The 23,582-nt window shown below is 43.7% G+C and overlaps 1 protein-coding gene across 4 annotated transcripts in view; it reads right to left on the minus strand.

Annotated features, from left to right (window-relative positions):
* FAM168B (family with sequence similarity 168 member B) overlaps positions 1 to 19,166 on the minus strand; it is a 59,379-nt gene extending 40,213 nt beyond the window's left edge. The window contains exons 1-3 of one of the 4 annotated variants that reach the window (XM_087434987.1): positions 19,003 to 19,156; positions 11,219 to 11,385; positions 8,189 to 8,269 (exon numbers count right to left, since the gene is read on the minus strand). In XM_087434987.1, the coding sequence (XP_087291113.1) occupies positions 8,189 to 8,258 (70 nt within the window). In that variant the 5' untranslated portion in view covers positions 8,259 to 8,269; positions 11,219 to 11,385; positions 19,003 to 19,156. Of the gene's footprint in view, positions 1 to 5,893; positions 6,390 to 8,188; positions 8,270 to 11,218; positions 11,386 to 19,002 lie in introns of those variants that run through there. The other 3 variants (XM_087434986.1, XM_087434989.1, XM_087434988.1) reach the window with 3 other exon arrangements.
* Positions 19,167 to 23,582: the final 4,416 nt, after the last annotated feature.

Consider the following 23,582-nt stretch of genomic DNA (forward strand, 5'->3'; position numbering starts at 1 on the left):
GCCCAGGTTTGGATCCCGGGTGTGCACCGACGCACCGCTTCTCCGGCCATGCTGTGGCGGTGTCCCATGTAAAGTGGAGGAAGATGGGCACAGATGTTAGCCCAGGGCCAGTCTTCCTCAGCAAAAAGAGGAGGACTGGCATGAATGTTAGCTCAGGGCTGATCTTCCTCACAAAAAAAGGAAAGAAAGAAAGAAAGAAAAAAAAGACCAGAACAGTCATTTTCGATCTACAGACCTTGAGTGATTCCTTGGAGGCCTAAACTGTGAGCAGAGGAAGGCCAACTAGGCTCTGGAGCCAGCAAAACTCACCCTCAGGAGCTCCCGTGATTTATCTCAGATACCAGGGAACCATTTAGAAATTTTTTTAAAGGTTTCATTGTTTAAAAAAAAAAAAAAGTTTGAAACACCACTAACCTAGATCATATCCTGGAGGCCTCTGCAACAATTTTCTCACAATCCAAATTTCCTCATCTCTCCCCACAAACTCTGCCAGCAAATTCACAGGGGGCACTGTCTGCTTCTGCATGTGTCTTACGTCTAAGGGTTCCTGGAACACTATTACGTTTACTTGGCTCTTCCTATCCTAACCTTGTAAGAATGAGCTAATATGCTCTAAAATGAACAGAAACCATGCAGAACAAGTATTTCAAATAGCATAATTAACCACCAGGAACAGGACATCCTCTGCTCCCTCTCTGCTCTCATCCCCTCATCCCATCAGCCAAATCCCACTCCCACTGTCACCATCCTGACCTAGAGCCTCAGTATGGCTGACCTCATTAACTCTAGCCCAGTGACCTCCACCTTGGCTATACAACACCCCCCCACAGGGAAACCCTTGAAAGGACTCCCTCCCAGGACTCCAACAAACTCTCTGCTCTAACTGGTCTCGGTTCTAGCACCAGCATATTTTGTTTCTTAATCTCTCCAGAAAATTCTAATCTGAGAGTTCCAATCAACAAGGTTGAGAAAAACTGTTCTTCCTACTCCTGTCAATCTTCCCGACCACAACATTGTCTTCCCAAAAATGCCCTTCACAGTGAGCACTACGGTTGTCTCTTTCAACCTCTCTAGCTCCTTTTGGCATGGAGAGGCTAGAAAGCTAGAAATTACACTGCCCAGACACTCGTCTTGCAAGAGATTAGAAGTGATCCCAAATCTTAATCACTTTTATGAGACTGATCACTTCATGAAAACAAAAACTTGAAACAGCAAAAAATACCATAAGCTAAGTAAAAAAAGACAAACTAAGAGAAAATACTTGCAAATTATTTAGACAAAGGGCTAACATACTTAATACAACTCTTAAACCAAAAAACAAAAACCCAACAGAAAAAAATCAATAAAAGACATGGACAGATAGAACTGCCAACTACAACTACACTGAGACCACCTCTACCATCAGACTAGCAAAAACCCAAAAGCTGACAACACACTCTGTTGGCAAGGCTGTGGGGAAACAACAGTCTCACACACTTGCAGTAAGAGTATAAAACAGTAAAAATCCTATGGAAGGGAAACCAGCAGTATCTGAAAAACTACATACGCAGTTACTCTCACACAGCAATCCCACCTCAAGGAATCCACCCTAGAAACAATTTCCACAAATACAATCAATGTAAGCTGCAGTATTATTGGAACAACAAAATACTACATATCCATTCAAAGAACTGGTTGAATAAACTATGGAAACCCCACAAGATGGAGGGGTATGCAGCAGTATTATGTTAAAAAAAAAAACCTCTGTTAACTGATATGGAATGATTCCTGGAATACATTAAGTTGACAACACAAAGAGACCACCACCACCTGCACCTCTATTCCAGAAAAGAACCTGCTGTTCAGTCGTGAGGAGTATGCGGGCTGACAGCCTCCAGCAACAGCGCCTTCCAGGGCCACTTCTGCCTAATGAGGGCCTCCTCTAACTGCCAACCCCCGCCCCAGAGCTCCCCAATGAGTTGGCTGAGACTTTAGCAAACGTTTATCACAGTCCTGAGGCTCTCCCTACCCAATTCCGTCTGCTTCCTCCCTACTAGGCCTTTCACAAGTGTTATCCTTCCCAAAAACGTCTGCATTCCTAATTCCATCTCAGTGTCCACTACCTTCTGTGTAACAAAGGAGAAATTAAAATATATGGACATAGTTGGCCTGCGGGCATGATATGAACTGAATGTCTGTGATGCCTCCAAAATCTGTATGTTGAAACTCGAATTCCCAACATGATGGTATCTGGAGATACTCAATTATGGTAATCATTTCACAATGTATACATATAGTAAATCATTACGTACACCTTAAAAAAACACGTTGCACAATGTAAATATACACAATTTTTATTTGTCAATCATACCTTAATAAAGCTAGGAAGAAAAAGATCAATCAGGGGCCGGCCCCATGGCATAGCGGTTAAGTGCACGTGCTCCACTACTGGCGGCCCGGGTTCAGAACCCTGGGCGCGCATTGACACACCGCTTGTCTGGCCATGCTAAGGCGGCGTCCCACATACAGCAACTAGAAGGATGTGCAACTACGACACACAACTATCTACTGGGGCTTTGGGGAGAAAAAGGAGGAGGACCGGCAATAGATGTTAGCCCAGGGCCAGTCTTCCTCAGCAAAAAAAAGAGAAGGATTGGCATGGATGTTAGCTCAGGGCTGATCTTCCTCACAAAAAAAAAAAAAAAGAATCAATCAACATGCCATCTGCCTTATAAAGGCAGACATTCACTGGACCACCTACAATTTTTAATACACACACTGTGTATTACATTCAATGAAAAAACACTAAGCATGCCAAGAGACAGGACCATATGGCTAAAAAACAAGAGAAAAAGACAAACTGACAACAGAAACAGACCCACAGGTGATCCAGAAACTGCAGCCAGCGAACAAAGTCTGTAAAATAACTGTGAGGAGTATGCCAGAGAAAATAGAAGATGGAGTAGATGGAAAGACTCAATTCAATACATGGGTTTTATAGCAAATTAAGAGTAGAATTAGCAGGATTACTGAAATGGAAGTAGATCAGTACAAAATATCCATATTAAAGCTCATAGAAGAAAAAAATGAAAAATACAAAAAAGGATGCAAGAGACATGAAACAGAGGGAAATGGTCTAATAATATACTTGTATACTTGTAATATAGGGTGCCAGGAGAGGAGAGAGAAAGAGGCAAAAAAAAATATTTGACAAGCTACTGCTATTGCTGGAAGAAACCAATCCACAGAGTCAAGAAGCTCTGTGAGCACTAAGTAAGATAAACACAAAGAAAATTACATCAGGGGCCCGCCCCCTGGCTCAGCAGTTGGGTGCGCACACTCCGCTACTGGCGGCCCGGGTTCGGATCCCAGGTGCACACCGACGCATCGCTTCTCCAGCCATGCTGAGGCGGCGTCCCACATACAGCAACTAGAAGGATGTGCAACTGTGACATACAACTATCTACTGGGGCTTTGGGGGAAAAAAAGGAGGAGGATTGGCAATAGATGTTAGCTCAGAGCAGGTCTTCCTCAGCAAAAAGAGGAGGATTGGCACGGATGTTAGCTCAAGGCTGATCTTCCTCACAAAAAAAAAAAAAAAATTACATCAGGTCATATCACAGTAAAATCAAAAATATTTTCAAAAAAACAAGGGAGTGGAGAAGGGTAGAGAGGGAACATATTAACTTCAAAGAAACAAAAATAATTCTGACAGAAACCAGAAGACAATAAAATTATACCTTTAGAGTACTGAGAGAAAATAACTGCCAACCTAAAATTGTACACTTAGTGCAGTAGGCAAAAAAATGGCCCCCCAAAAGATACTACATCGAATGCCTAGAACCTGTAAATGTTACCTTATCTAGAAAAAGGATCTTCCTAGATGTAAACTCAGGATCTTGAGATAAGATCATGGATTACCCAAGTGGGCCCTAAATCCAATGACAAGTGCCCACATTAGAAACACACAGAAGAGGAGGAGATGATGTGACCACAGAAGTAGAAATTGGAGTGATGTAGCCCCAAGGCCACATGTGAAGAAATGCTGAAAGCCGTCAGGAACTACCAGAGGCAAGAAAGGCTTCTTCCCTGGGCCGGCCCCGTGGCTTAGCGGTTAAGTGCGCACACTCCACTGCTGGCGGCCCGGGCTCGGATCCCGGGTGCCCACAGACGCACCACTTCTCAGGCCATGCTGAGGCTGTGTCCCACATACAGCAACTAGAAGAATGTGCAGCTATGACATAAAACTATCTACTGGGGCTTTGGGGGGAAAAAATAAATAAAAAAAAAAGAAAGAAAGAAAAAAAAATATTTAAAAAAAAAGAAAGGCTTCTCCCCTCGAGCCTCTAGACACGGTAAGGCCCTGCTGACACCCTGATTTTGGACTTCTGGCTTCCACAACTGTGAGAGAATAAATTCCTGTGGTTTTTAAACCACCAACTTTTGTGGTAATTTGTTACAGCAGCCACAGGAAACTAATATACTCAGCAAAAATATGCTCCAAAAATGAAAGCAAAATAACGACATTTTCACAAACAAAACCAAAACTCACTGCCAGCAGATCTGCAGCAAAACAAACAAACAAAAAATACTAAAGGGAGTTCTCCCGGTAAATGGAAAATAATCCCCGACAGAAACATGTAAATACAGAAAACAACGAAGAGCACTGAAAATAATCAATGTATGAGTTAATAAAAATGATGTTGACTGCACAAAATAAAAACAGTAATGTCTTAAGGTATGGCAACAAAGGAGGAAGGAGATAAAAATGTTATAATCTTTGGAGTCATCACTAAATAGTAAAAGAATTTTTAAAAAGTTAACAGAAGGAAAAACTGAATAAAAAATATTTAATCCAAAAGAAGACAAGAAAAAGTGAACAAAAAACCAGGTGCTATCAATCAGAAAATAATAGTAAGATGATACATATAAACCCAATTATATTGTGATTACATTACTACAATCAAAAGATGAAGTTGTTGGGAAGTGTTCCTTCTTCTCCATTAAACGTCAATTTAAAAAAGGTTATAGACCAGCCTCTCCATTTGCTAGTATAAAAGCACTTTTTCTTGTAATGCCTTGCCAGTTTTTGGTATTAGAGTTATGCCAGCCTCAAAATTCTGTAGGCACATTAATTCCCTGTATTACGCCCACCCTCCCTCACCCAGTTCAAAATACCTAGAATGGTTACTAGTTTCTGCATTGAACCTTTGCTGATACAGTTTTATGAAAGTCAAAGAGACTAAAAATACCAAAACCAAGAAAATAGGCAAGATAGGTATAAAGAAATAGACGAGGGCGCCAGCTCGGTGGCACAAGTGGTTAAGTGCATGTGCTCCACTACGGCAGCCCAGGGTTCACAGGTTTGGATCCCAGGCACACACGGACGCACCACCTGTCAAGCCATGCTGTGGCAGCGTCCCATATAAAGCAGAGGAAGATGGGCACGGATGTTAGCCCAGGGCCAGTCTTCCTCAGCAAAAAGAGGAGGATTGGCAATGGATATTAGCTCAGGGCTGCTCTTCCTCACACACACAAAAAAAAAAACGAAATAGATGAAATAAGGAGAAATTATACAAAACTATACAAATTTAAAATCACTTTAAAGTTACAGAAATTTTCTTTTAAAAGTATTTTAAGACCAAAAACCCTAAAGAAAGCATTTTACTTCAACTCTCTTGACCCTAGGTCAGCATACCACAGCCCACAGGACAAATCCAGTCCACTGTTTCTAGTTTTACTGAAACACACACACATTTTGTATTGTCTACGGCTGCCTGTGCTGGAAATGCAGAGGTGAGTAGTTATGACAGAGACAGCACGACCGAGAAAGCCTACAATATATGCTACCCTGAACCTTCACATCAAGTCTGTCAACCCCTGCTGCTGACCAAAGAGCAGGAACAACACGTACGTATCTCCGTATCCTCACAGCCTTGCACAGAACTGCCGTCTGACAGGCAATCCATGTTTTATCACAGGGACCATCAGGTAATGCTGACTCCATTGGGTTCTGCCTATTTCCCTGGCTCCACATCCACTCGGGATTCTCTTCAGCTATTGAGCATTCTGTTTAAACCAAGTTAATATTTTAAAGACAATAGGTCTTACCACTAAATTACCTTTTATCAATTTTGGAAAACTCTTTTTCTTCTATTCTCTCTGGTCAGTCCTTTTGGAGCTCTTAACTCTCCTCAAATCTTCTCATTTTAACACCTCTATTTGTTAACCAGTCTCCTATTTCCTTCTTTCCTGTTGTGCATTCTGGTTCTCTCTTTAGCAGTGTTTTACCTACAATTTAACTTGAATTTTTTTCAAATGTCATTTTTTCCCATTTCTTTAAGTTCTAGTTGGTTCTTTTTGTTCCCCTCTTATGTTTTTATTTTTATCTTTTATTTATTTATTCTTCCCCAAAGCCCCAGTACATAGTTGTATGTCATAGCTGCACATCCTTCTAGTTGCTGTATGTGGGGCACGGCCTCAGTATGGCCAGAGAAGCGGTGCGTCGGTGCGCGCCCGGGATCCGAACCCGGGCCGCCAGCAGCAGAGCGCGCGCACTTAACCGCTAAGCCACGGGGCCGGCCCCAACCTCTCTTATGTTTTGATTCTTTTATATTTTCAATTATTCCACACATTTGTGTGATGTGGTTTCTACTTGACTTTCTATTCCCTCAGTCTGTCACGACTGGTGACTTACTTGATGAATAATGTCACGTGTTTTATAATAATTTTGCATTGTTAACAGGCAGAACTTTGCAGGAAACCCACGCAACCTGGATTGAGAGCATATGCCTCCACAGCATTTCTGCATTTGCTGCTGTCAGGGACTCCAGGGGGGAATGCAGTGGAGGCTATTTTTTACGTTGTTTCTCAATTCATGGACCCCCTGGGAAGTACAAGTAATACAAGAGTAGAGCCTCAGATGTCCCTGAAAGATTTCCCCCTTCCCAGAGCCCAAGCAGAGACAAATTTCCTTGTGGATCCAGTGGGTGGATTGTTTCAGTTTACCCCTTCACTGGAAGTATCACTCCCTGGAGGAACCAGATTGATAAGGGGTCCCACTCCAACTCCCAGCCTCACAAGGGGTGAAGGCCTCACTTTGCAGGCTGTTAAAACCCACAAACAGCAAATGCTCCCACGACAGCCACAACATCAGCTCAGTAGCCAAATGCATTGGTTTTTATGTCACTTTCATATTTAGCTGCAGCTATTTCTCTTACTTTCTTACAAGTTCAGTTACATGTTTTTAAAATGTTTTATTCAATTTTCTAGGGTTTTTTTTTAGCAATAGGGTTTTTAGGTTATCTGTTCCACCATATTATCAAAACCTACAATGAAACTGTAACATTACAAATAATCATTCTTTGTTCAAAGTCACCAACCAGGACACCCATTTGCTATTGTTGACCAACCAGCTCCTATCTCCCCAAATTTTGCTTTGCCCCATCCCTCATGGCCCATGTTTGACTAGCTGACTCCAGTAAGGGTGGGGAATGTGGCTCAGACCTAAATTAATCAGTAGAATCCCCTCCTGGGCCCAGTGATGGAAGGTGAGTCCAATCAGAACAAACCCCAGGACTGGTTTGAATAGAGAAGCAGCAGCCCCATGGGGCTTTCCTGTAGCGCAGAGATAAAGAGAGTCATAGTCAAGGGACTGCTGGGAGGGACTGACCACCATAGAGAGACCACAAAAGGGAGAAGTGTGACCTGTCACCAACACTGAGCCAATACTGAGGAAGTGAAGCTGAGCCCAGGAGGTACAGAAACTAGATCCCATGGGGCCGGCCCCGTGGCTTAGCGGCTGAGTGCGTGTGCTCCGCTGCTGGCGGCCCAGTTTCGGATCCCAGGCGCGCACCGACGCACCACTTCTCCGGCCATGCTGAAGCCGCATCCCACATACAGCAACTAGAAGGATGTGCAGCTATGACATACAACTATCTACTGGGGCTTTGGGGGGGAAATAAATAAATAAACAAAAAATCTTTAAAAAAAAGAAACTAGATCCTAGTCCCTACTGCTGGAGCCACCAGATCAAGCTTTGACCAATGCCAGTCCTAGCTCTTGATTTTTCAGTTCCATAAGTCAATACATTTTCTTCCTTGTCTAAGCCACTTTAAGCTGGGTTTGTCAACTGAAAGCATTCTTAGTGACATGGAAATTTAACAAGTGTTCAAAGTTCAATAATGAAAACAAAATTTTACTTGCTTACCTGGATAACCAATTCCTTTGGCATTTGCATAGGGAACCCCAGAGGAACCAGGGCTATAAACAGGATTCATGATTTCAAGAACTAAAAAGGAAAAAAAAGTGATTTAGCCAAGCACTTTTGTTCTCAGGTTTTTCTCCAGCATCAGTCTCAAAAGGGCAGGTAACAATAGAGCCCTTTCTCTAGTCTGTAATAAAACAAGGCACTTCATGCTGCTGCCAACCATCAGCGAACTGAAAAGGAATGCCAAGAGTCCTAACGAGCGCCTACCAGGACACTGGAAACTTCCCTTTACCACTCTCTTCAGTCCACCAAAAGCTAAGGAAAAAGTGTTCTTTATATCCCTGCTTAAAACAGTGAGAAAGGGGCCGGCCCCGTGGCACAGCAGTTAAGTGCGCGGGCTCCACTGCTGGCGGCCTGGGTTTGGATCCCGGGCACGCACCGACGCACCACTTGGCAGGCCATGCTGTGGCGGCGTCCCACATAAAGTGGAGGAAGATTGGCACGGATGTTAGCTTAGGGCCAGTCTTCCTCGGCAAAAAGAGGAGGATTGGCATGGATGTTAGCTCAGGGCTGATCTTCCTCACAAAAAAAAAAAAAAAAAAAAAGTGAGAAAAAAATCTGTAGATAATCTAAATAGATGTCCTTATAATAATGAAAAATAGTTAAGTAAACCAGATCTATCCAGAGTAGGAAATATCATGCAGTTGTGTTTTAACAAGTGTTTAAAAACATAAGAGTGATATAATGTTAAGTGAAAAAAAGAAGGGTACACTATTGCATTATGCAGCATGCTCCCAAATTTGCCCCTGCACACACAGGCATGTGCACCTCCAGCACACACAGACGACTGTCTGGGAGGATATAAAATGCAAACAGTGACGGTCTCCAGATGGGGTGGGGTTAGTGTTCTTTTTGCACTTTTCTCTATTTCTTAAACAACTTCTGTTAAATATACATATATTTTCTAAAAAAGACAAATTAACTACAGCCCAGCAATTCTATTAACCCATTCGATGTCCTATCATTCATAATCTTTTTTTCCTGAAAAGTTCAAGAAATCGCAAGGCTACAACCACGTTTACCCCTTCCCCAATAGAAATAAGATTCTCATTAGCACCTCCAGCAAGCTCCTCTGAATTTTATCACCCAATGTACTTTTTTTTTTTGGGGGGGGGGATCAGCCCTGTGCTAACATCTGCCAAACCTCCTCTTTTTTTGCTGAGGAAGACTGGCCCTGGGCTAACATCCATGCCCATCTTCCTCCACTTTATATGGGACGCCGCCACAGCATGACTTGCCAAACAGTGCGTCAGTGCGCCGGGATCCGAACTGGCGAACCCCGGGTCGCCGCGGTGGAGCGTGTACACTTAACCGCTTGCGCCACCAGGCCGGCCCCAACCCAGTGTACTCTTATTAAAGTGTGAGCTTCACTAAGACAGCTCAGTATTCCTCGTCTAGTAAGTCACTCACTGACTTACGTGAGTAATAGTAAGGATTAAGGCAACCTTAAATTTAAAAACAAAAATAGCATAAAGGGGAGCAACAGGTATATGGGAACTCTCTGCACTTTCTGCTAAATTTTGCTGAGAACCTAAAACTGCACTAAAAAATGAAAAATAAATATTTAAAAAATAAAAATACATACAGTGTACATGTATTTACTTGCTTAGTGTCTGCCTTCCCCACCACATCTCCAACTAGAATGTAGCCCCATGCAGGCAGGGATCAGGGACTTGGTCCTATTGACTGCAGTACCCCCAGCACCAATAACAATGTCTGGCACAAAACAGGTGCAACTAGCTACTAACTTTCTACAAAACACATGCACTTCAAAACACTCTAGGTAAAATTCCATTACGAAGACAAAAATACAAAAATGAACCACTTCAATATACAGATGGCCAACAGGCACGTGAAAAGATGTTCAACATCATTAATTAGTAAGGAAATACAAATCAAAACTACAATGAGCTATCACCTTACACCTGTTTGAACGGCTATAATCACCAAGACAAAATACAACAAATGTTGGAGAGGATGTGGAGAAAAGGGAACCCTCATACACTGCTGGTGGGAATGCAAACTGGTGCAGCCTCTATGGAAAACAGTATAGAGATTTCTCAAAAGATTAAAAATAGAAATACCCTATAAGCCAGCTATCCCACTACTGGGTATTTATCCAAAGAACTCGAAATCAACAATTCAAAGAGACTCATGCACCCCTATGTTCACTGCAGCATTATTCACTATAGCCAAGACGTGGAAGCAACCCAAGTGCCCATCGACTGATGAATGGATAAAGAAGATGTAGTGTGTGTGTGTATATATATATATGTATATATATACACACATACACACACACACAATGGAGTACTACTCAGCCATAAAAAAGATAAAAATCATCCCAACCTCATGATTTCACTCATATGTGGAAGATAAACAAACACATGGATAAAGAGAATAGATTAGTGGTTACCAGAACGGAAGGGGGTTGCATGGTAGGCAAAAGGGGTAAAGGGGCACATACATATGTGATGAATAAAAATTAGACTATTTGGGGGCCAGCCCAGTTGCATAGTGGTTAAGTTCGCATGCTCTGCTTTGGTGGCCTAGGATTCTCAGGTTAGTATCCCGGGTGCAGACCTATACACCACTCATCAAGCCATGGTGTGGCAGCATCCCATATACAAACTAGAGGAAGACTGGCACAGATGTTAGCTCAGGGCTAATCTTCTGCACACACCAAAAATTTTAGACTACTGGTGGTGAGCATGATGCAGTCTATATAGAAACTTATAAATAATAATGTACATCTGAAACTACACAATATTATAACCATAATGACTTCAATAAAACAATTGAAAAAAAAATGAACTTCAAATTTTCAGCTCATCTGACTCATTTAGAATATTTACAACCAAGGAGTTCAGTACACAAAAAAATATAGTTGGTCACATCTTTAGCCTTTGTAACAAGTTCTAGTCTAAATTAGGATAAACTGGAGACATCAGTAATAGGGACATTCATTACCTGAATAATTGTCTTATTTGTTTAAACTTCTAAATCAAAAGGCAGATGCCAAATTTGCCATGACATCCTCAACTACAGCTAAGAGCAGTCTAGATCAGTGCTGTCCAACACTTGCTGCTACGATGATGCTCTTCTCCATTTGGGCCATCCAATACTGCAGCCATTAGCTAAAAATTAACAATTGAACACATGAAAAATGCCACTAGTGCAGGATCTGATTTTTTAGTTTTATTTAACTTCAATTTAAGTTTAAACAGTCACATGTGGCTAGGGGCTACCACACTGGACAGCGCAAGTCTACAAAACAAACTAGAGAGAACACAAGGATAGAAAGGCATGGCAAGTAAGCAGGAGAATCAATTGTGTATTTTACCCCACAGTTTAAGAATAAACAAATTGGCAACTGCCAATCCCTATTACTCTGTACTTTCAACCCATTCTTGGCAGAACTACAACATAAGAATTGCAGAGGCCCTCAGATACTTCATCTACTTCTCTAGTTCAACTATCATCTCTTGAGAAGTGAATACTTCCTAAAAGTCTATTTCTCTATTCTGTGCCAAGATTTAATTTTATTTTCTTAATTGAAATCAAGATAAGCAAACACTATGCAAAGATCACAGAAAAAAACAAAAAAGCAAGTCACGGTCACTGTTCTGAGTTTTCAATGTAGAAAAGTGCTGTCCAATAGAACTTTGGTGAAAATGGAAATGTACGTCTGCTCTGTCCACCTACAGTAGTCACTAATGGCTATGAACACTTGAAACGGGGCTAGCACAACCAAGGAACTACACTTTAGTTTAACTTTAATTTTAATCAAACAGTCACATGTAGGTGATGGGCTATCATATTGGACATACAGGCCTATAAGACAAAAGACATGAATAATGGTGATACAGGGCAAAGAATCTGAGAGCCACTTAACAAAGTGGAATAGAAGCCTGAGTGGGGAGAGCAAAAATTCAATGTGGGAGGCGAGGAATGGTCAGGAAAAACCCGATTACAGAGGGAGTATTTCCAATAAACTCTAAGCAGCAAGTAGGATCCCAAAAAGCCACAAAAATGAGAAAATGCAAGACGCACTTTAGGAAGATCGGGCAATTGGGCTTGTCTGGAGCTTAGGCTATGGGTAGGGAATCCGCAAAGATGTTATGGAGACGTAGGTTAAGTTAGAACCATCATGGGGAGACTGTTAAACGCAGGGCTGAGCTGGAAATGTCATCTGGCAGGCAATGAAGCTCATGAACAGCACAGCAGTTAAACACAAGAATGACCCAGCGGGGCTGGCCCCGTGGCTTAGCAGTTAAGTGCACGTGCTCCGCTACTGGTGGCCCGGGTTCAGATCCCGGGCACGCACCGACACACCGCTTGTCTGGCCATGCTGAGGCGGTGTCCCACATACAGCAACTAGAAGGATGTGCAACTATGACATACAACTATCTACTGGGGCTTTGGGGGACAAAAAGGAGGAGGATTGGCAATAGATGCTAGCTCAGGGCCGGTCTTCCTCAGCAAAAAGAGGAGGATTGGCACGGATGTTAGCTCAGGGCTGATCTTCCTCACACACAAAAAAATGACCCAGCAATTCCACTCCTAGGTATATACCCAAGAGAAGTGAAAACATACATCCACACCAATACTTGCACATGAATGTTTATAACAGTATTGTTTATAACAGCCAAAATTATAAACAACTCAAATGAAGCACCACAAGGCTCTCCTTCCATACTGACTTGACTTAGAGTCTAAACCAATAATACAACTCTACTCTGCATCTGTCAGTAAAAAATTTATAGAATTGCACTTGAATTCTAAATACCATAAGTTCCAAACCATCCAGAAGTTACATTTCCTGAAAGCACTTTTACTTCCCCAGAGGCTAATAATAATAAATATTTCCTAAAGTGATTAAAAAGTCTTAATGAATCAAAAATTATAGGTAAGAAAATATGATAATAGAATTGATGAAAGAAAATGTTGCAGTTCCTTCCCCAGTTGGACAAAAGGGCTTGCACTGGGTAATATAAAGACAAGGTCTGTGAACAAATGTCAAACAGCTCCTTAAGATACTTGTTAAAATGACGAGAGATTGCCACAAGACTGTGAGCCTCAAGGGCAGGGAAAATACCTTATCCAGCCCTGTCTCCCCGAAACTCACTAGTGCTTAGCACCGAGGTAGCTCATGAATATCTTCCAAATGTTCTTCAATAAAAGAACTATCCAATATGGGGTCAGCCGGGTGGCGCAAGCAGTTAAGTGCATGCATTCCACTGCAGCGGCCCGGGGTTCGCCGGTTCGGATCCCGGGCGGGCACTGAGGCACCGCTTGTTAAGCCATGCTGTGGCGGCGTCCCATATAAAATAGAGGAAGATGGGCATGGATGCAGCCCAGGGCCAGTCTTCCTCAGCAAAAAAAGAGGAGGATTGGCAAATGTTAGCTCAGGGCCGATCTTCCTCACACACACACACACACACACACACAAAAACTATCAAATAGAAAACAGGATGGGCCAGCCCCGTGGCTTAGTGGTTAAGTGTGTGCGCTCCGCTGCTGGCGGCCCGGGTTCGGATCCCGGGAGCACACCGGCGCACCGCTTCTCCGGCCATGCTGAGGCCGCGTCCCACATACAGCAACTAGAAGGATGTGCAGCTATGACATACAACTATCTACTGGGGCTTTGGGGGGAAAATAAATAAATAAATAAATAAATAAATAAAATCTTTAAAAAAAGAAAACAGGACTTTCCATAGCCATAAATATTAAGTTGAGACATTTACTTAAAATCTAATTTAGGGCCAGCCCCGTGGCTTAGCAGTTAAGTGCGCGAGCTCTGCTACTGGCGGCCCAGGTTCGGATCCCAGGCGTGCACCGATGCACCGCTTCTCCAGCCATGCTGAGGCCACATCCCACATACAGCAACTAGAAGGATGTGCAACGATGACACACAACTATCTACTGGGGCTTTGGGGAAAAAAAAAGGAGGAAGATTGGCAATAGATGTTAGCTCAGGGCTGATCTTCCTCAGCAAAAAAAAAAAAAAAATCTAATTCAGAATTGTTTAAACACATCTGTTTATTGATTAGTGAATATGAAAGCTGAACACACTGACCAATCTTAATATCACTAAGAGTCAAACTAAACTTTTGTGCATCCTCATGTGATGGAATTACTCTGCATCATCTAAGGTGTACTGCTAAAAACACAAAAATCTCAATCTAATAGAGCCTATCCATCTAACTTCTAGTTTACAGGAAAAGACAGGAGTTGGAGGACTATGCTGAACAGCACCATGAAGCAATGACACAAACCCAAAAGGTGGAGCATTCTAAAGGACAAATGACCCAGTTTCTTCAGTAAGTCCATGGCCTGAAAAAAGGTGGAGGTGTGGGGAGAACAGTTCTAGATTAAAATAGATGTCGACATAAAGGCCATAGGTGGATTCTGTTTGGATCCTGATTTAGATTGAAAAAACTATAAAAAGATATTTTAAGGATTTGGGGATACAACTGAATATGGGCTAAGTGTCAAATGGCATTAAACAATTATTGTTAATTTTGTTAGGAGTGATAATAGTATTTTGGTTATGTAAAAATACATCATTTTTTACAAATACACATCAAAGCATATAAGGATAAAAATGAGATTAAGTCTATAATTTAAAATATTTCTACAAAAAAGTTTTTTAAACTGCAGCAAAATGCTACTAATTGTTACATCAAGTTGTTGGGTAAATGGTTGTACGTTGTATTGTTATACTTTTTAAATCTGCATAATGAAATAGTAAGAAAAAAAACCCACCATCACCACTCTGCCTGGGATTCTAGTGCCACTGGTCACCCAGAAACCAGCAATTTCCCAGTCTGCTTTGGTGTGGACCAAGGATCCCAATTGCAAGGCCGGATCCAGAGAGTATCACTTTTTTTTTTTTTTTTAAGTTTTCCATTTGGAATGACTCAACTGTCAGAATTCCTATGGGTGGTTTGACACTTGCATCAGAATAGATAAGTCTCAGATTTACCTTTAAAAAAGAGGATGACAGTAAAAATTCCTCAATTTGAAAATCCAATAATAATCAGATGGAACGTATATTTAAGACCCATCACTGTGCTACCTTTTAGTTTCAAAACATACCATAACCTAAACAAAGTTCATACACAAAACAGTAACTATAAAATTTTAGGGCCGGCCCCGTGGCTTAGCGGTTAAGTGCACGCACTCCGCTGCTGGTGGCCCGGGTTTGGATCCCGGGCGCGCATCAACGCACCGCTTCTCCGGCCATGCTGAGGCTTAGTCCCACATACAGCAACTAGAAGGATGTGCAACTGTGACATACAACTATCTACTGGGGCTTTGGGGGAAAAAAATAAATAAATAAAAATCTTTAAAAAAAATAATAAAATTAAATTAAATTTTAAAGGCCTTGTAGGAATCTTTTCGGATGACATGCCTACCCAGACTAGGGAAACTAAAGAAAAAATAAACAAGTGGGACTTTATCAGATTAAAGAGCTTTTATAAGACAAATGAAACCAGAATCAAGATGAACAGACAACCAACCAGCTGGGAGAGAATATTTGCAAAACATACATCTGACAAGGGGTTGATCTCCATAATATATAAAGAACTCACACAACTGAACACCAAAAAAACAAACAACCCGATCAAAAAATGGGCAGAGGAAATGAAGAGACACTTCTCCAAGGAAGATATACAGATGGCCAATAGGCACATGAAAACATGTTCAACATCACTAATCATCAGGGAAATGCAAATCAAAACAACACTAAGATACCACCTCACGCCCGGTAGAATGGCTATAATCACCAAGACAAAAAACAACAAATGTTGGAGAGGATGAGGAGAAACAGGAACCCTCATACACAGCTGGTGGGAATGCAAATTGGTGCAGCCTCTATGGAAAACGGTATGGAGATTCCTCAAAGAATTAAAAACAGAGATGCCCTATGATCCAGCCATCCCACTACTGGGAATCTATCCAACGAACCTGAAATCAACAATCCAGAGAGGCACCCCTATGTTCACTGCAGCATTATTCACCATAGCCAAGAAGTGGAAGCAACCTAAGTGTCCCCTGACTGACGACTGGATTAAGAAAATGTGGTGTATATATACAATGGAATACTACTCAGCCATAAAAAAAGACAAAATCGTCCCATTTGCAACAACACGGATGGGCCTGGAGCGTATTATGTTAAGTGAAATAAGCCAGAAAGAGAAAGACAAACACTTTATGATCTCACTCATATGTGGAATATAAACCAGCACATGGACAGAGAAAACTGGACTGTGGTTACCAGGGGCAGTGGGGGGTAGGGGGTGGGCACAAGGGGTGAAGGGAGTCATATATATGGTGATGGACAAACAAAAATGTACAACCCAAAATTTCACAATGTTAGAAACCATTAAAACATCAATTAAAAAAAAAATTTTTTGAAGGCCTTGTATATTAGTATTTCATATTAACACAACTAATTTCAAGGAGCTTAAATTCTCTCTCTCTCTCAGAGACACCAATATACAAGAGACAATACCCTTTAGAACAATCAACGTTGGAAATTCTCAGTAACGTCTGATATTATCAAGAAGAGCATATAATAGGAGAAAGTTCTCAACTCCCCCAAACTCTACCTTCACTACCAAGGCGTGCAATTCATTGGGAGAAATTCATGTATTTCTGCATGGAATAACTGGGGAGACTTCAAAGATATAGACACAGCGTGGAACACAGACATGACAAAATTAACTATTACTCTCTTACACCGGTATATTGTTGTTTGAAAATTGTTCTCAACTGATGCAGGAAAAGAAGCTGTTTATTTAAGAGAAATCTCATAGACAAAAATTTCTCTTTAAACTAGGGAACCCATAAAAAGTTAAAATAATTTTTTTTTTCGTGAGGAAGATCAGCCCTGAGCTAACATCCGTGCCAATCCTCCTCTTTTTGCTGAGGAAGACCGGCTCTGAGCTAACATCTATTGCCAATCCTCCTTTTTTCCCCCCAAAGCCCCAGTAGATAGTTGTATGTCACAGTTGCACAGCCTTCTAGTTGCTGTATGTGGGACGCTGCCTCAGCATGGCCGGAGAAGCGGTGTGTCGGTGCGCACCTGGGGTCCGAACCCGGGCCGCCAGTAGCGGATCGCGCGCACTTAACCGCTAAGCCACGGGGCCAGCCCAAAAGAATATTTTTTAAATGCACTTAAAAATTTTTTCAGGGGCCAGCCCCTTGGCGTAGTGGTTAAGTGCGTGGCGCTCCGCTGCTGGCGGCCTGGGTTCTGCTGCACCGATGCACTGCTTCTCCGGCCATGCTGTGGCAGCATCCCATATAAAGTGGAGGAAGATGGGCACAGATGTTAGCCCAGGGCCGGTCTGCCTCAGCAAAAAGAGGAGGATTGGCATGGATGTTAGCTCAGGGCTGATCTTCCTCACAAAAAAAAAAAAATTTAAATTCTGATCTACATCTGTGACATTACACTACTCATTTTCCTGATATTTGAATTATTATAATTCTGTCTAACCTTAAAATGGAAATGGGTTGAAAGGCAGTTGCAGACCAGATTAACAACTAAAAATCCTGATAAATATATCAGGGCCTGAAAAGAGGGCAGGGAGCTGTAACAGCAGCCACCGCCGCTGGTGCTCCCTCCTCCCACCCAGCTGCAGGCACTCGCCTTTCCCACGCAGCCCAATCCTTCGAGGGGCCCGAACAGGGGACCTACCTGCTCGGCTCTTCTAGTGACGGCTGCACGACCAACACCCAGAAGAACCCAGAGGAGGCCTGCGGGGACCCCTACTACACCTTAGCTTCCAGTCAGTCACAGACACGGATGGACACATGTAACACAGGCAAACACTCGTACCAAAGCAAGCGCAAAGCAAACCCGCTTTAAAAAGCTTAAGAGAAAAAAATCTTCACGACGTGCACCACGGTAGCTTCAACACTAGGAAAAATAGCCTTAAATGGTTCAATTCTCGGCTATCAAAGCTAAAATAATCCACTACTTCTTTACTTACCAAAGTCTAAAAATGTGTCCCTATTATTGCCCAAAGTAACACTTTATTCTAAAATTTTCCATATAATCTTTGACAAAATAATCTCAAATTACACAAGGATGACTTGAGAGTTTAAGGAGTGGGAATTAGACAAACTTTTTCATCCGTAAGATCTTCTTGCAGACTAAAACACTCCAACCTATTTCTATGTATGACTTGAAAGAAACATGAACCCCTACAGTCCAGGACACACGTATCCACACCGTAAGAGAAGTGCCCGCCTCTTCCTCCAAGTTACCCCAGACCGGGCAGAGGCGCCGTTTCCGAAGAGCACCTCAGAGCCTTTCCGGCCGGAGGGCGAACACCGGGCCTCTGCCGGGCAAACGGGATAATCCCTACTTGGTGGGCAGACAAAGTGCCTGGCTGACGCATCCAGAATGATTACAATCACGGGAATCCCACAGCTGAGTTAAAGAAACACCCCCTGGCCGCTCCCCTTCGCACACGTTTCCTGATGGGATCACAGGGACTCGAACGCGCCCACAGCGCGCCCCGCGCGGCGACCTCCCGGTCCGGGCAGCCCCCGCCCGGCCGGCGCGCCCGCCCCCCGCCCGCGGACCCCGGCGGACGGCCCCGCGGGAGCCCCGCGCCCCGACCTTGGCACCACCCCGGGGCCTCACAAAGCTCCGCACTTCCGGCCGAGCCGCCGGGGCCCGCGCACCGAGCCCGAGGGCGCCGGCCCGCCGGCCCGCCTCCCCGCCCGCGCGCACTCACTCGCTCCCCGCGCCGCGGCCGGGCGGCCTGGGCCTCGCTGACCAGCGCACCGGCGAGGGGCGGGTGCGACGGAGGGCCCGGCGAGGGGCGAGCGCGCGGAGGCCTGCTCAGATGCGGGAATTGAGCCGCGAGGGCAGGTCGCCGCCGCCGCCGCCGCCGCCGCCACCCGGCCCGCCTCCCCTCGCTGAGCGCCGCCCGCCCGCCTCTCCGCAGCCCGCGCACCCGCCGACGCTGCGCAGCCTCCGCGCCACCGACCTCACTTCCGCCCGGAGCGCGCCGCCGCGGGGGCGCGCCGGACACGTGACTCGAGGGCGCCGCCGGGCTCTGCGGACGTTGTGCGCGCTCCCGCCGGCGACCTAGAGGCGCCCGGATGGAGCGCCGGTGGGGGCGAGGGTGGCCCTGGGGTCGCGGCGTGCGGGTGGAGGTGGGGGTCCCCGGGCGCACGGCGCCCGCGGGTCGTCTCTGTCGACGTTTTCGAGTGAACGCTTCTGTGGAGTGTTTTCCTCGCGTAGCTTTTGCGCTCGTGCTAAGGCAGCGTGGGAAGAAGAACACGTTGGAACATAATTATAGCACTTTATTCGCTTCTTCCGAGAAAAATGTATTTGATTCCGGATTTTTAAAATAGCCACCGCCCTGCAGGCGCCTTTCTGTAAATGCAGACGCAGAGGTCCGGGGTGGTGTGTGACCACCCCTCCTGGCCGCCAGGCCCAGCTCCTCGAGCGGGGCTGGTCCGCGAGGAGGAAGTGCTTTCCCACCAGGCAGCGTGGGGTGGGCCGGCACAGCCCAGGACCTTCGCGCCAGAGCGCGCCTTGGCGACGCGGAGGTACCATAGTGGGTGCCCGCATGGACACAGCGCTCCCTCTGCCAAGCACTGCTTTCCATGCTCTGCAGTCATGAAATCCTTTAATACTTATCATAAATCACTTTACAATGAGGAAATTAAGGCACAAAGAGGTTGACAAACTTCTAGAAGACACAAATGTTACTGCACTGGGTCCGTTTTTGCCCAAGGCCCAAAAAGCCAATCACGGAGACTAGAGATTGCAGAGAGGGAGGGTTTAATCACAAGGCAGCCAAGTGAGGAAAACAGGAGAACAAGCCTCAAATCTGCCTCCCCGAAATTAAGAACTCAGTATTTATGGAGAAGGGGGCAGGGTGGTCTGAAATGATTGGAGGTGAGGAGAGATGAGATAATGGATGATCTGCGCAAGCGTAGTCAGGCTTCATGTCTCTTCCTAGCATGCATGTTCACAGAATGGCAGCATTAGTATACCCTGAGGGTGGAGTTCCAACCTCTTGCTGTCAAAAGGGCCCAGTTGATGGGTTGGTGGTCTCAGTCCAGCCTGAAGCAGACAAGGGGTTCAGTTCTTGAAAAAAATAGCTCAAACATCCCTCACAGTGATAACCCAGGCTCCAGGGAGATGTCATCTATAGGAACCTAGTGGGAGTGAGATAGCATATTGCCCAAACAGCACAGTTAACAATGAGTAAGTTTATCATGCAGATTTAAGTTCTGACTTCCATTCTGATAAATTTCTAGGTAAGACCTTCCCCCCTTCACGGCACAGGGAAGAAGATACCTTTACAAATGGAGATTTTCTTTAGAAATGTAAATGTATCCTATAAAGGGTAACCAGAACTAAGAATGGATTTAGCACGACCCACACAGGTGCCTGGCGATGTCTATGGTAATGAAGGCAGGCCTCCCATCCCAAACTTTTATGGTCAGTTAGTGACGGTGGGGGTCAAAATGTCATTCAGGCAGAGACATATTTTGAGTGGGCAAATTCCAATCCCCCATGGTTACTAGCTGCTTAATCATCAATGGCTGTTTCCCGGTTTCCCAACTACTAGGAAGCCCACCCAGGATTCAAACCCCAAAGTCTGGCTTCTGAGTGCTTGCTCTTAAAGGGAAAGTTCTGGCTTTTAGCTTTCCCAGGACAGCTCCCACTGTCTCTGTAACATTAATAGGATCCACAAGTTCTCTACCTAAGCTGAGAGCCAATAGGTCTGTGTTGGAGAGTGGAGGAAGAACGCTGTGGTGCAGCGGGATGGGTCGCCTAGGGCCCAGAGAGGGCAGGACAACTGAGTGGACCTGTACTCAGTAGAAAGAGCTCAGACAGTCTAACTTGCCTTGAGCAAGCAGAGAATAACCTGATCTCGAGGAACATCAGCTACAGTTCCTAAAGACTCTTTACTTGGCATCTGTAAAATTTCAGTGCAAGTTAAAATAGTTGCAAAGGATGTGATTTCTGGCACACTGTAAATGTTGATAGTTTTAGATAAAACTGCATGTTATTCTTTAAAATATATCTGTTGGAATATAGATACCATGGTGATTTGATTCCTACTACTTTCCACTCTAGAAAATACATAAGTTCAGGGGCTGGCCGGGTGGTGTAGCAGTTAAGCATGCGCACTCTGCTTTGGCAGCCAGGGGTTCGAAGTTTTGGATCCCGGGCACGCACCGATGCACCCCTTGTCAAGCCATGCTGTGGCGGCATCCCGTATAAAGTAGAGGAAGATGGGCACGGATGTTAGCCCAGAGCCAATCTTCCTCAGCAAAAAGAGGAGGATTGGCATTGGATGTTAGCTCAGGGCTAATCTTCCTCACACACAAAAAAAAATACGTAAGTTCTATAACAGAACAAAATTTCATTGTTCCTTTCTCTCCTTGAACTCCTGCTTCCCTTCCATTGTACCCACAGAATATGACCCTATTGTATTTGTGTGTTGAGCATCTTTTTTTTTTCTTTCAATCACTTGTATCTGTCAGGATAACTAGGAGATGCTGCAGTAACAACAAGCCCAAAATCTCAGTGTCAATAGAAGTTTATTTCTAACTTAAGGGTCAAGTCCAAAGCAGGTGAGATCATATAAAAAACTAGACAAACAATAAGAGAATTCAGCAACAAGCAATAATCAAAATGAAAAAAGGTAGCTATCATGTATCTAAATAACAGTTAGAAGATATAATGGAAGAAAAGATCCATTTTATGCAAGGTTACTTATTGGAAAAGGAAACAAATATATAAATACAATAATTTAATACCCAACAATAATCTTTTATAAGAATTGTGCAAGATCTATATGAATAAAATTTTAAATATAACTCCCAAATGGCACAAAAGAACACTTAAACACATGGAGAAACACATCAAATTCATGGATAAGTAGATTTAACATCAGAAAGATGTCAATGCTCCCTAAGTTAATTTATAAATTTAATACAATTCCTATAAAATGCCAATAATTATTTTTAACTAGATAATGTGATTCTAATTTACATATGGGGAAAAAATCAACAAGAAAAATCAAAAGCAAGAATATCTGCCAGGAAAACTTTGAAAATAAAGAGTAGTAGGGAGGGAGCTACTAGACCTAATACTGAACCTCTTAATCTCAACTATGTGTGCCTGATGAGCAGTAAGCCAAGTGAGTGCTTGGAGGTAGAGAAAGGTTTATTCGAGGAGCCAGCCCCATGGCCTAGCAGTTAAATTTGGCACACTCCTCTTCGGTGGCCTGGGTTTGTTTCCCAGGTGTGGACCTACATCACTAGTCGGCAGCCATGCTGTGGTGGCAACACACATACAAAATAGAGGACGATTGGTGCAGGTGTTAGCTGAGGGTGAATCTTCCTCAGCAAAAAAAAAAAAAAAGGCTTATTGGAATTGGCCAAAACAAGAAGGTAGGAGGATAGGTTCTCTCAAATCCTTCCTTAACAAAGGAAGAAAGCCAGGGGGTTTTATAGAGCTAAGGGGCTTGGGAGGAGGAGTTTCAGAGAAACAAAGAGGAAATCCTTGTTTCTTTCACTCCAGATAAGCCCTTGGGCAATCAGACTTCAGGCATCGATGGCAGCTGGGGGCTGGTTATCTGGTGATTGTAACTTCCTTGAAGGTATTCTTTTTCTTCTGCAAAACAAGCTCATAAATCCTTGTGACCATTGAGTCACCTCTCAGTTTAAACTAGAAAACAGCAAGTTAACAAGATTAACTTCTTTTTATCTGTGTCTGTGTTAGGAATAAGGTCCAAGGGTAATCAAGTTCTCGTTGTATATTTACAGTAACCCTCAAGTATCCAGCTTCAGACCTACCAGGTGAGAAAACACGTGAAAGAGCCTCCATCAATAAAGCAGTGTGTCACTGAAGCATGCATAGACAGACCAAGGAAATATAACAGAAAATCCAGAAATACACCCAAATAATTTTGGGAAGTTGACATGTTGCAAAGCTAGCATCTCAAAACATTGGGGATAAGGATGGAGTGTTCAATAAATGGTATTGGGAAGAAATACAGCCATCTGAAAAAATATAAAATTGAATCTTTACCTTACACCATACCAGAATAAAATCCAAATCAAAAAAGATATAAATGAGGCCCCATGGTGTAGTGGTTAAGTTCAGTGTGCTCTGCTTTGGCTGCCCAGGTTCATGGGTTTGGATCCTAGGCACAGACCTACACCACTCATCAGCCATGCTATGGTGGCAACCCACATACAAAACAGAGGAAGATTGGCATGGATGTTAGCTCAGGGCTAATCTTCCTCAGCAAAAAAAAAAAAAAGATATAAATGTATAACA

This window comes from Ceratotherium simum, chromosome 9 (assembly GCF_057802395.1).
Source record: "Ceratotherium simum simum isolate JZ-2026a chromosome 9, ASM5780239v1, whole genome shotgun sequence".
Taxonomy (NCBI): Eukaryota; Metazoa; Chordata; class Mammalia; order Perissodactyla; family Rhinocerotidae; genus Ceratotherium; species Ceratotherium simum.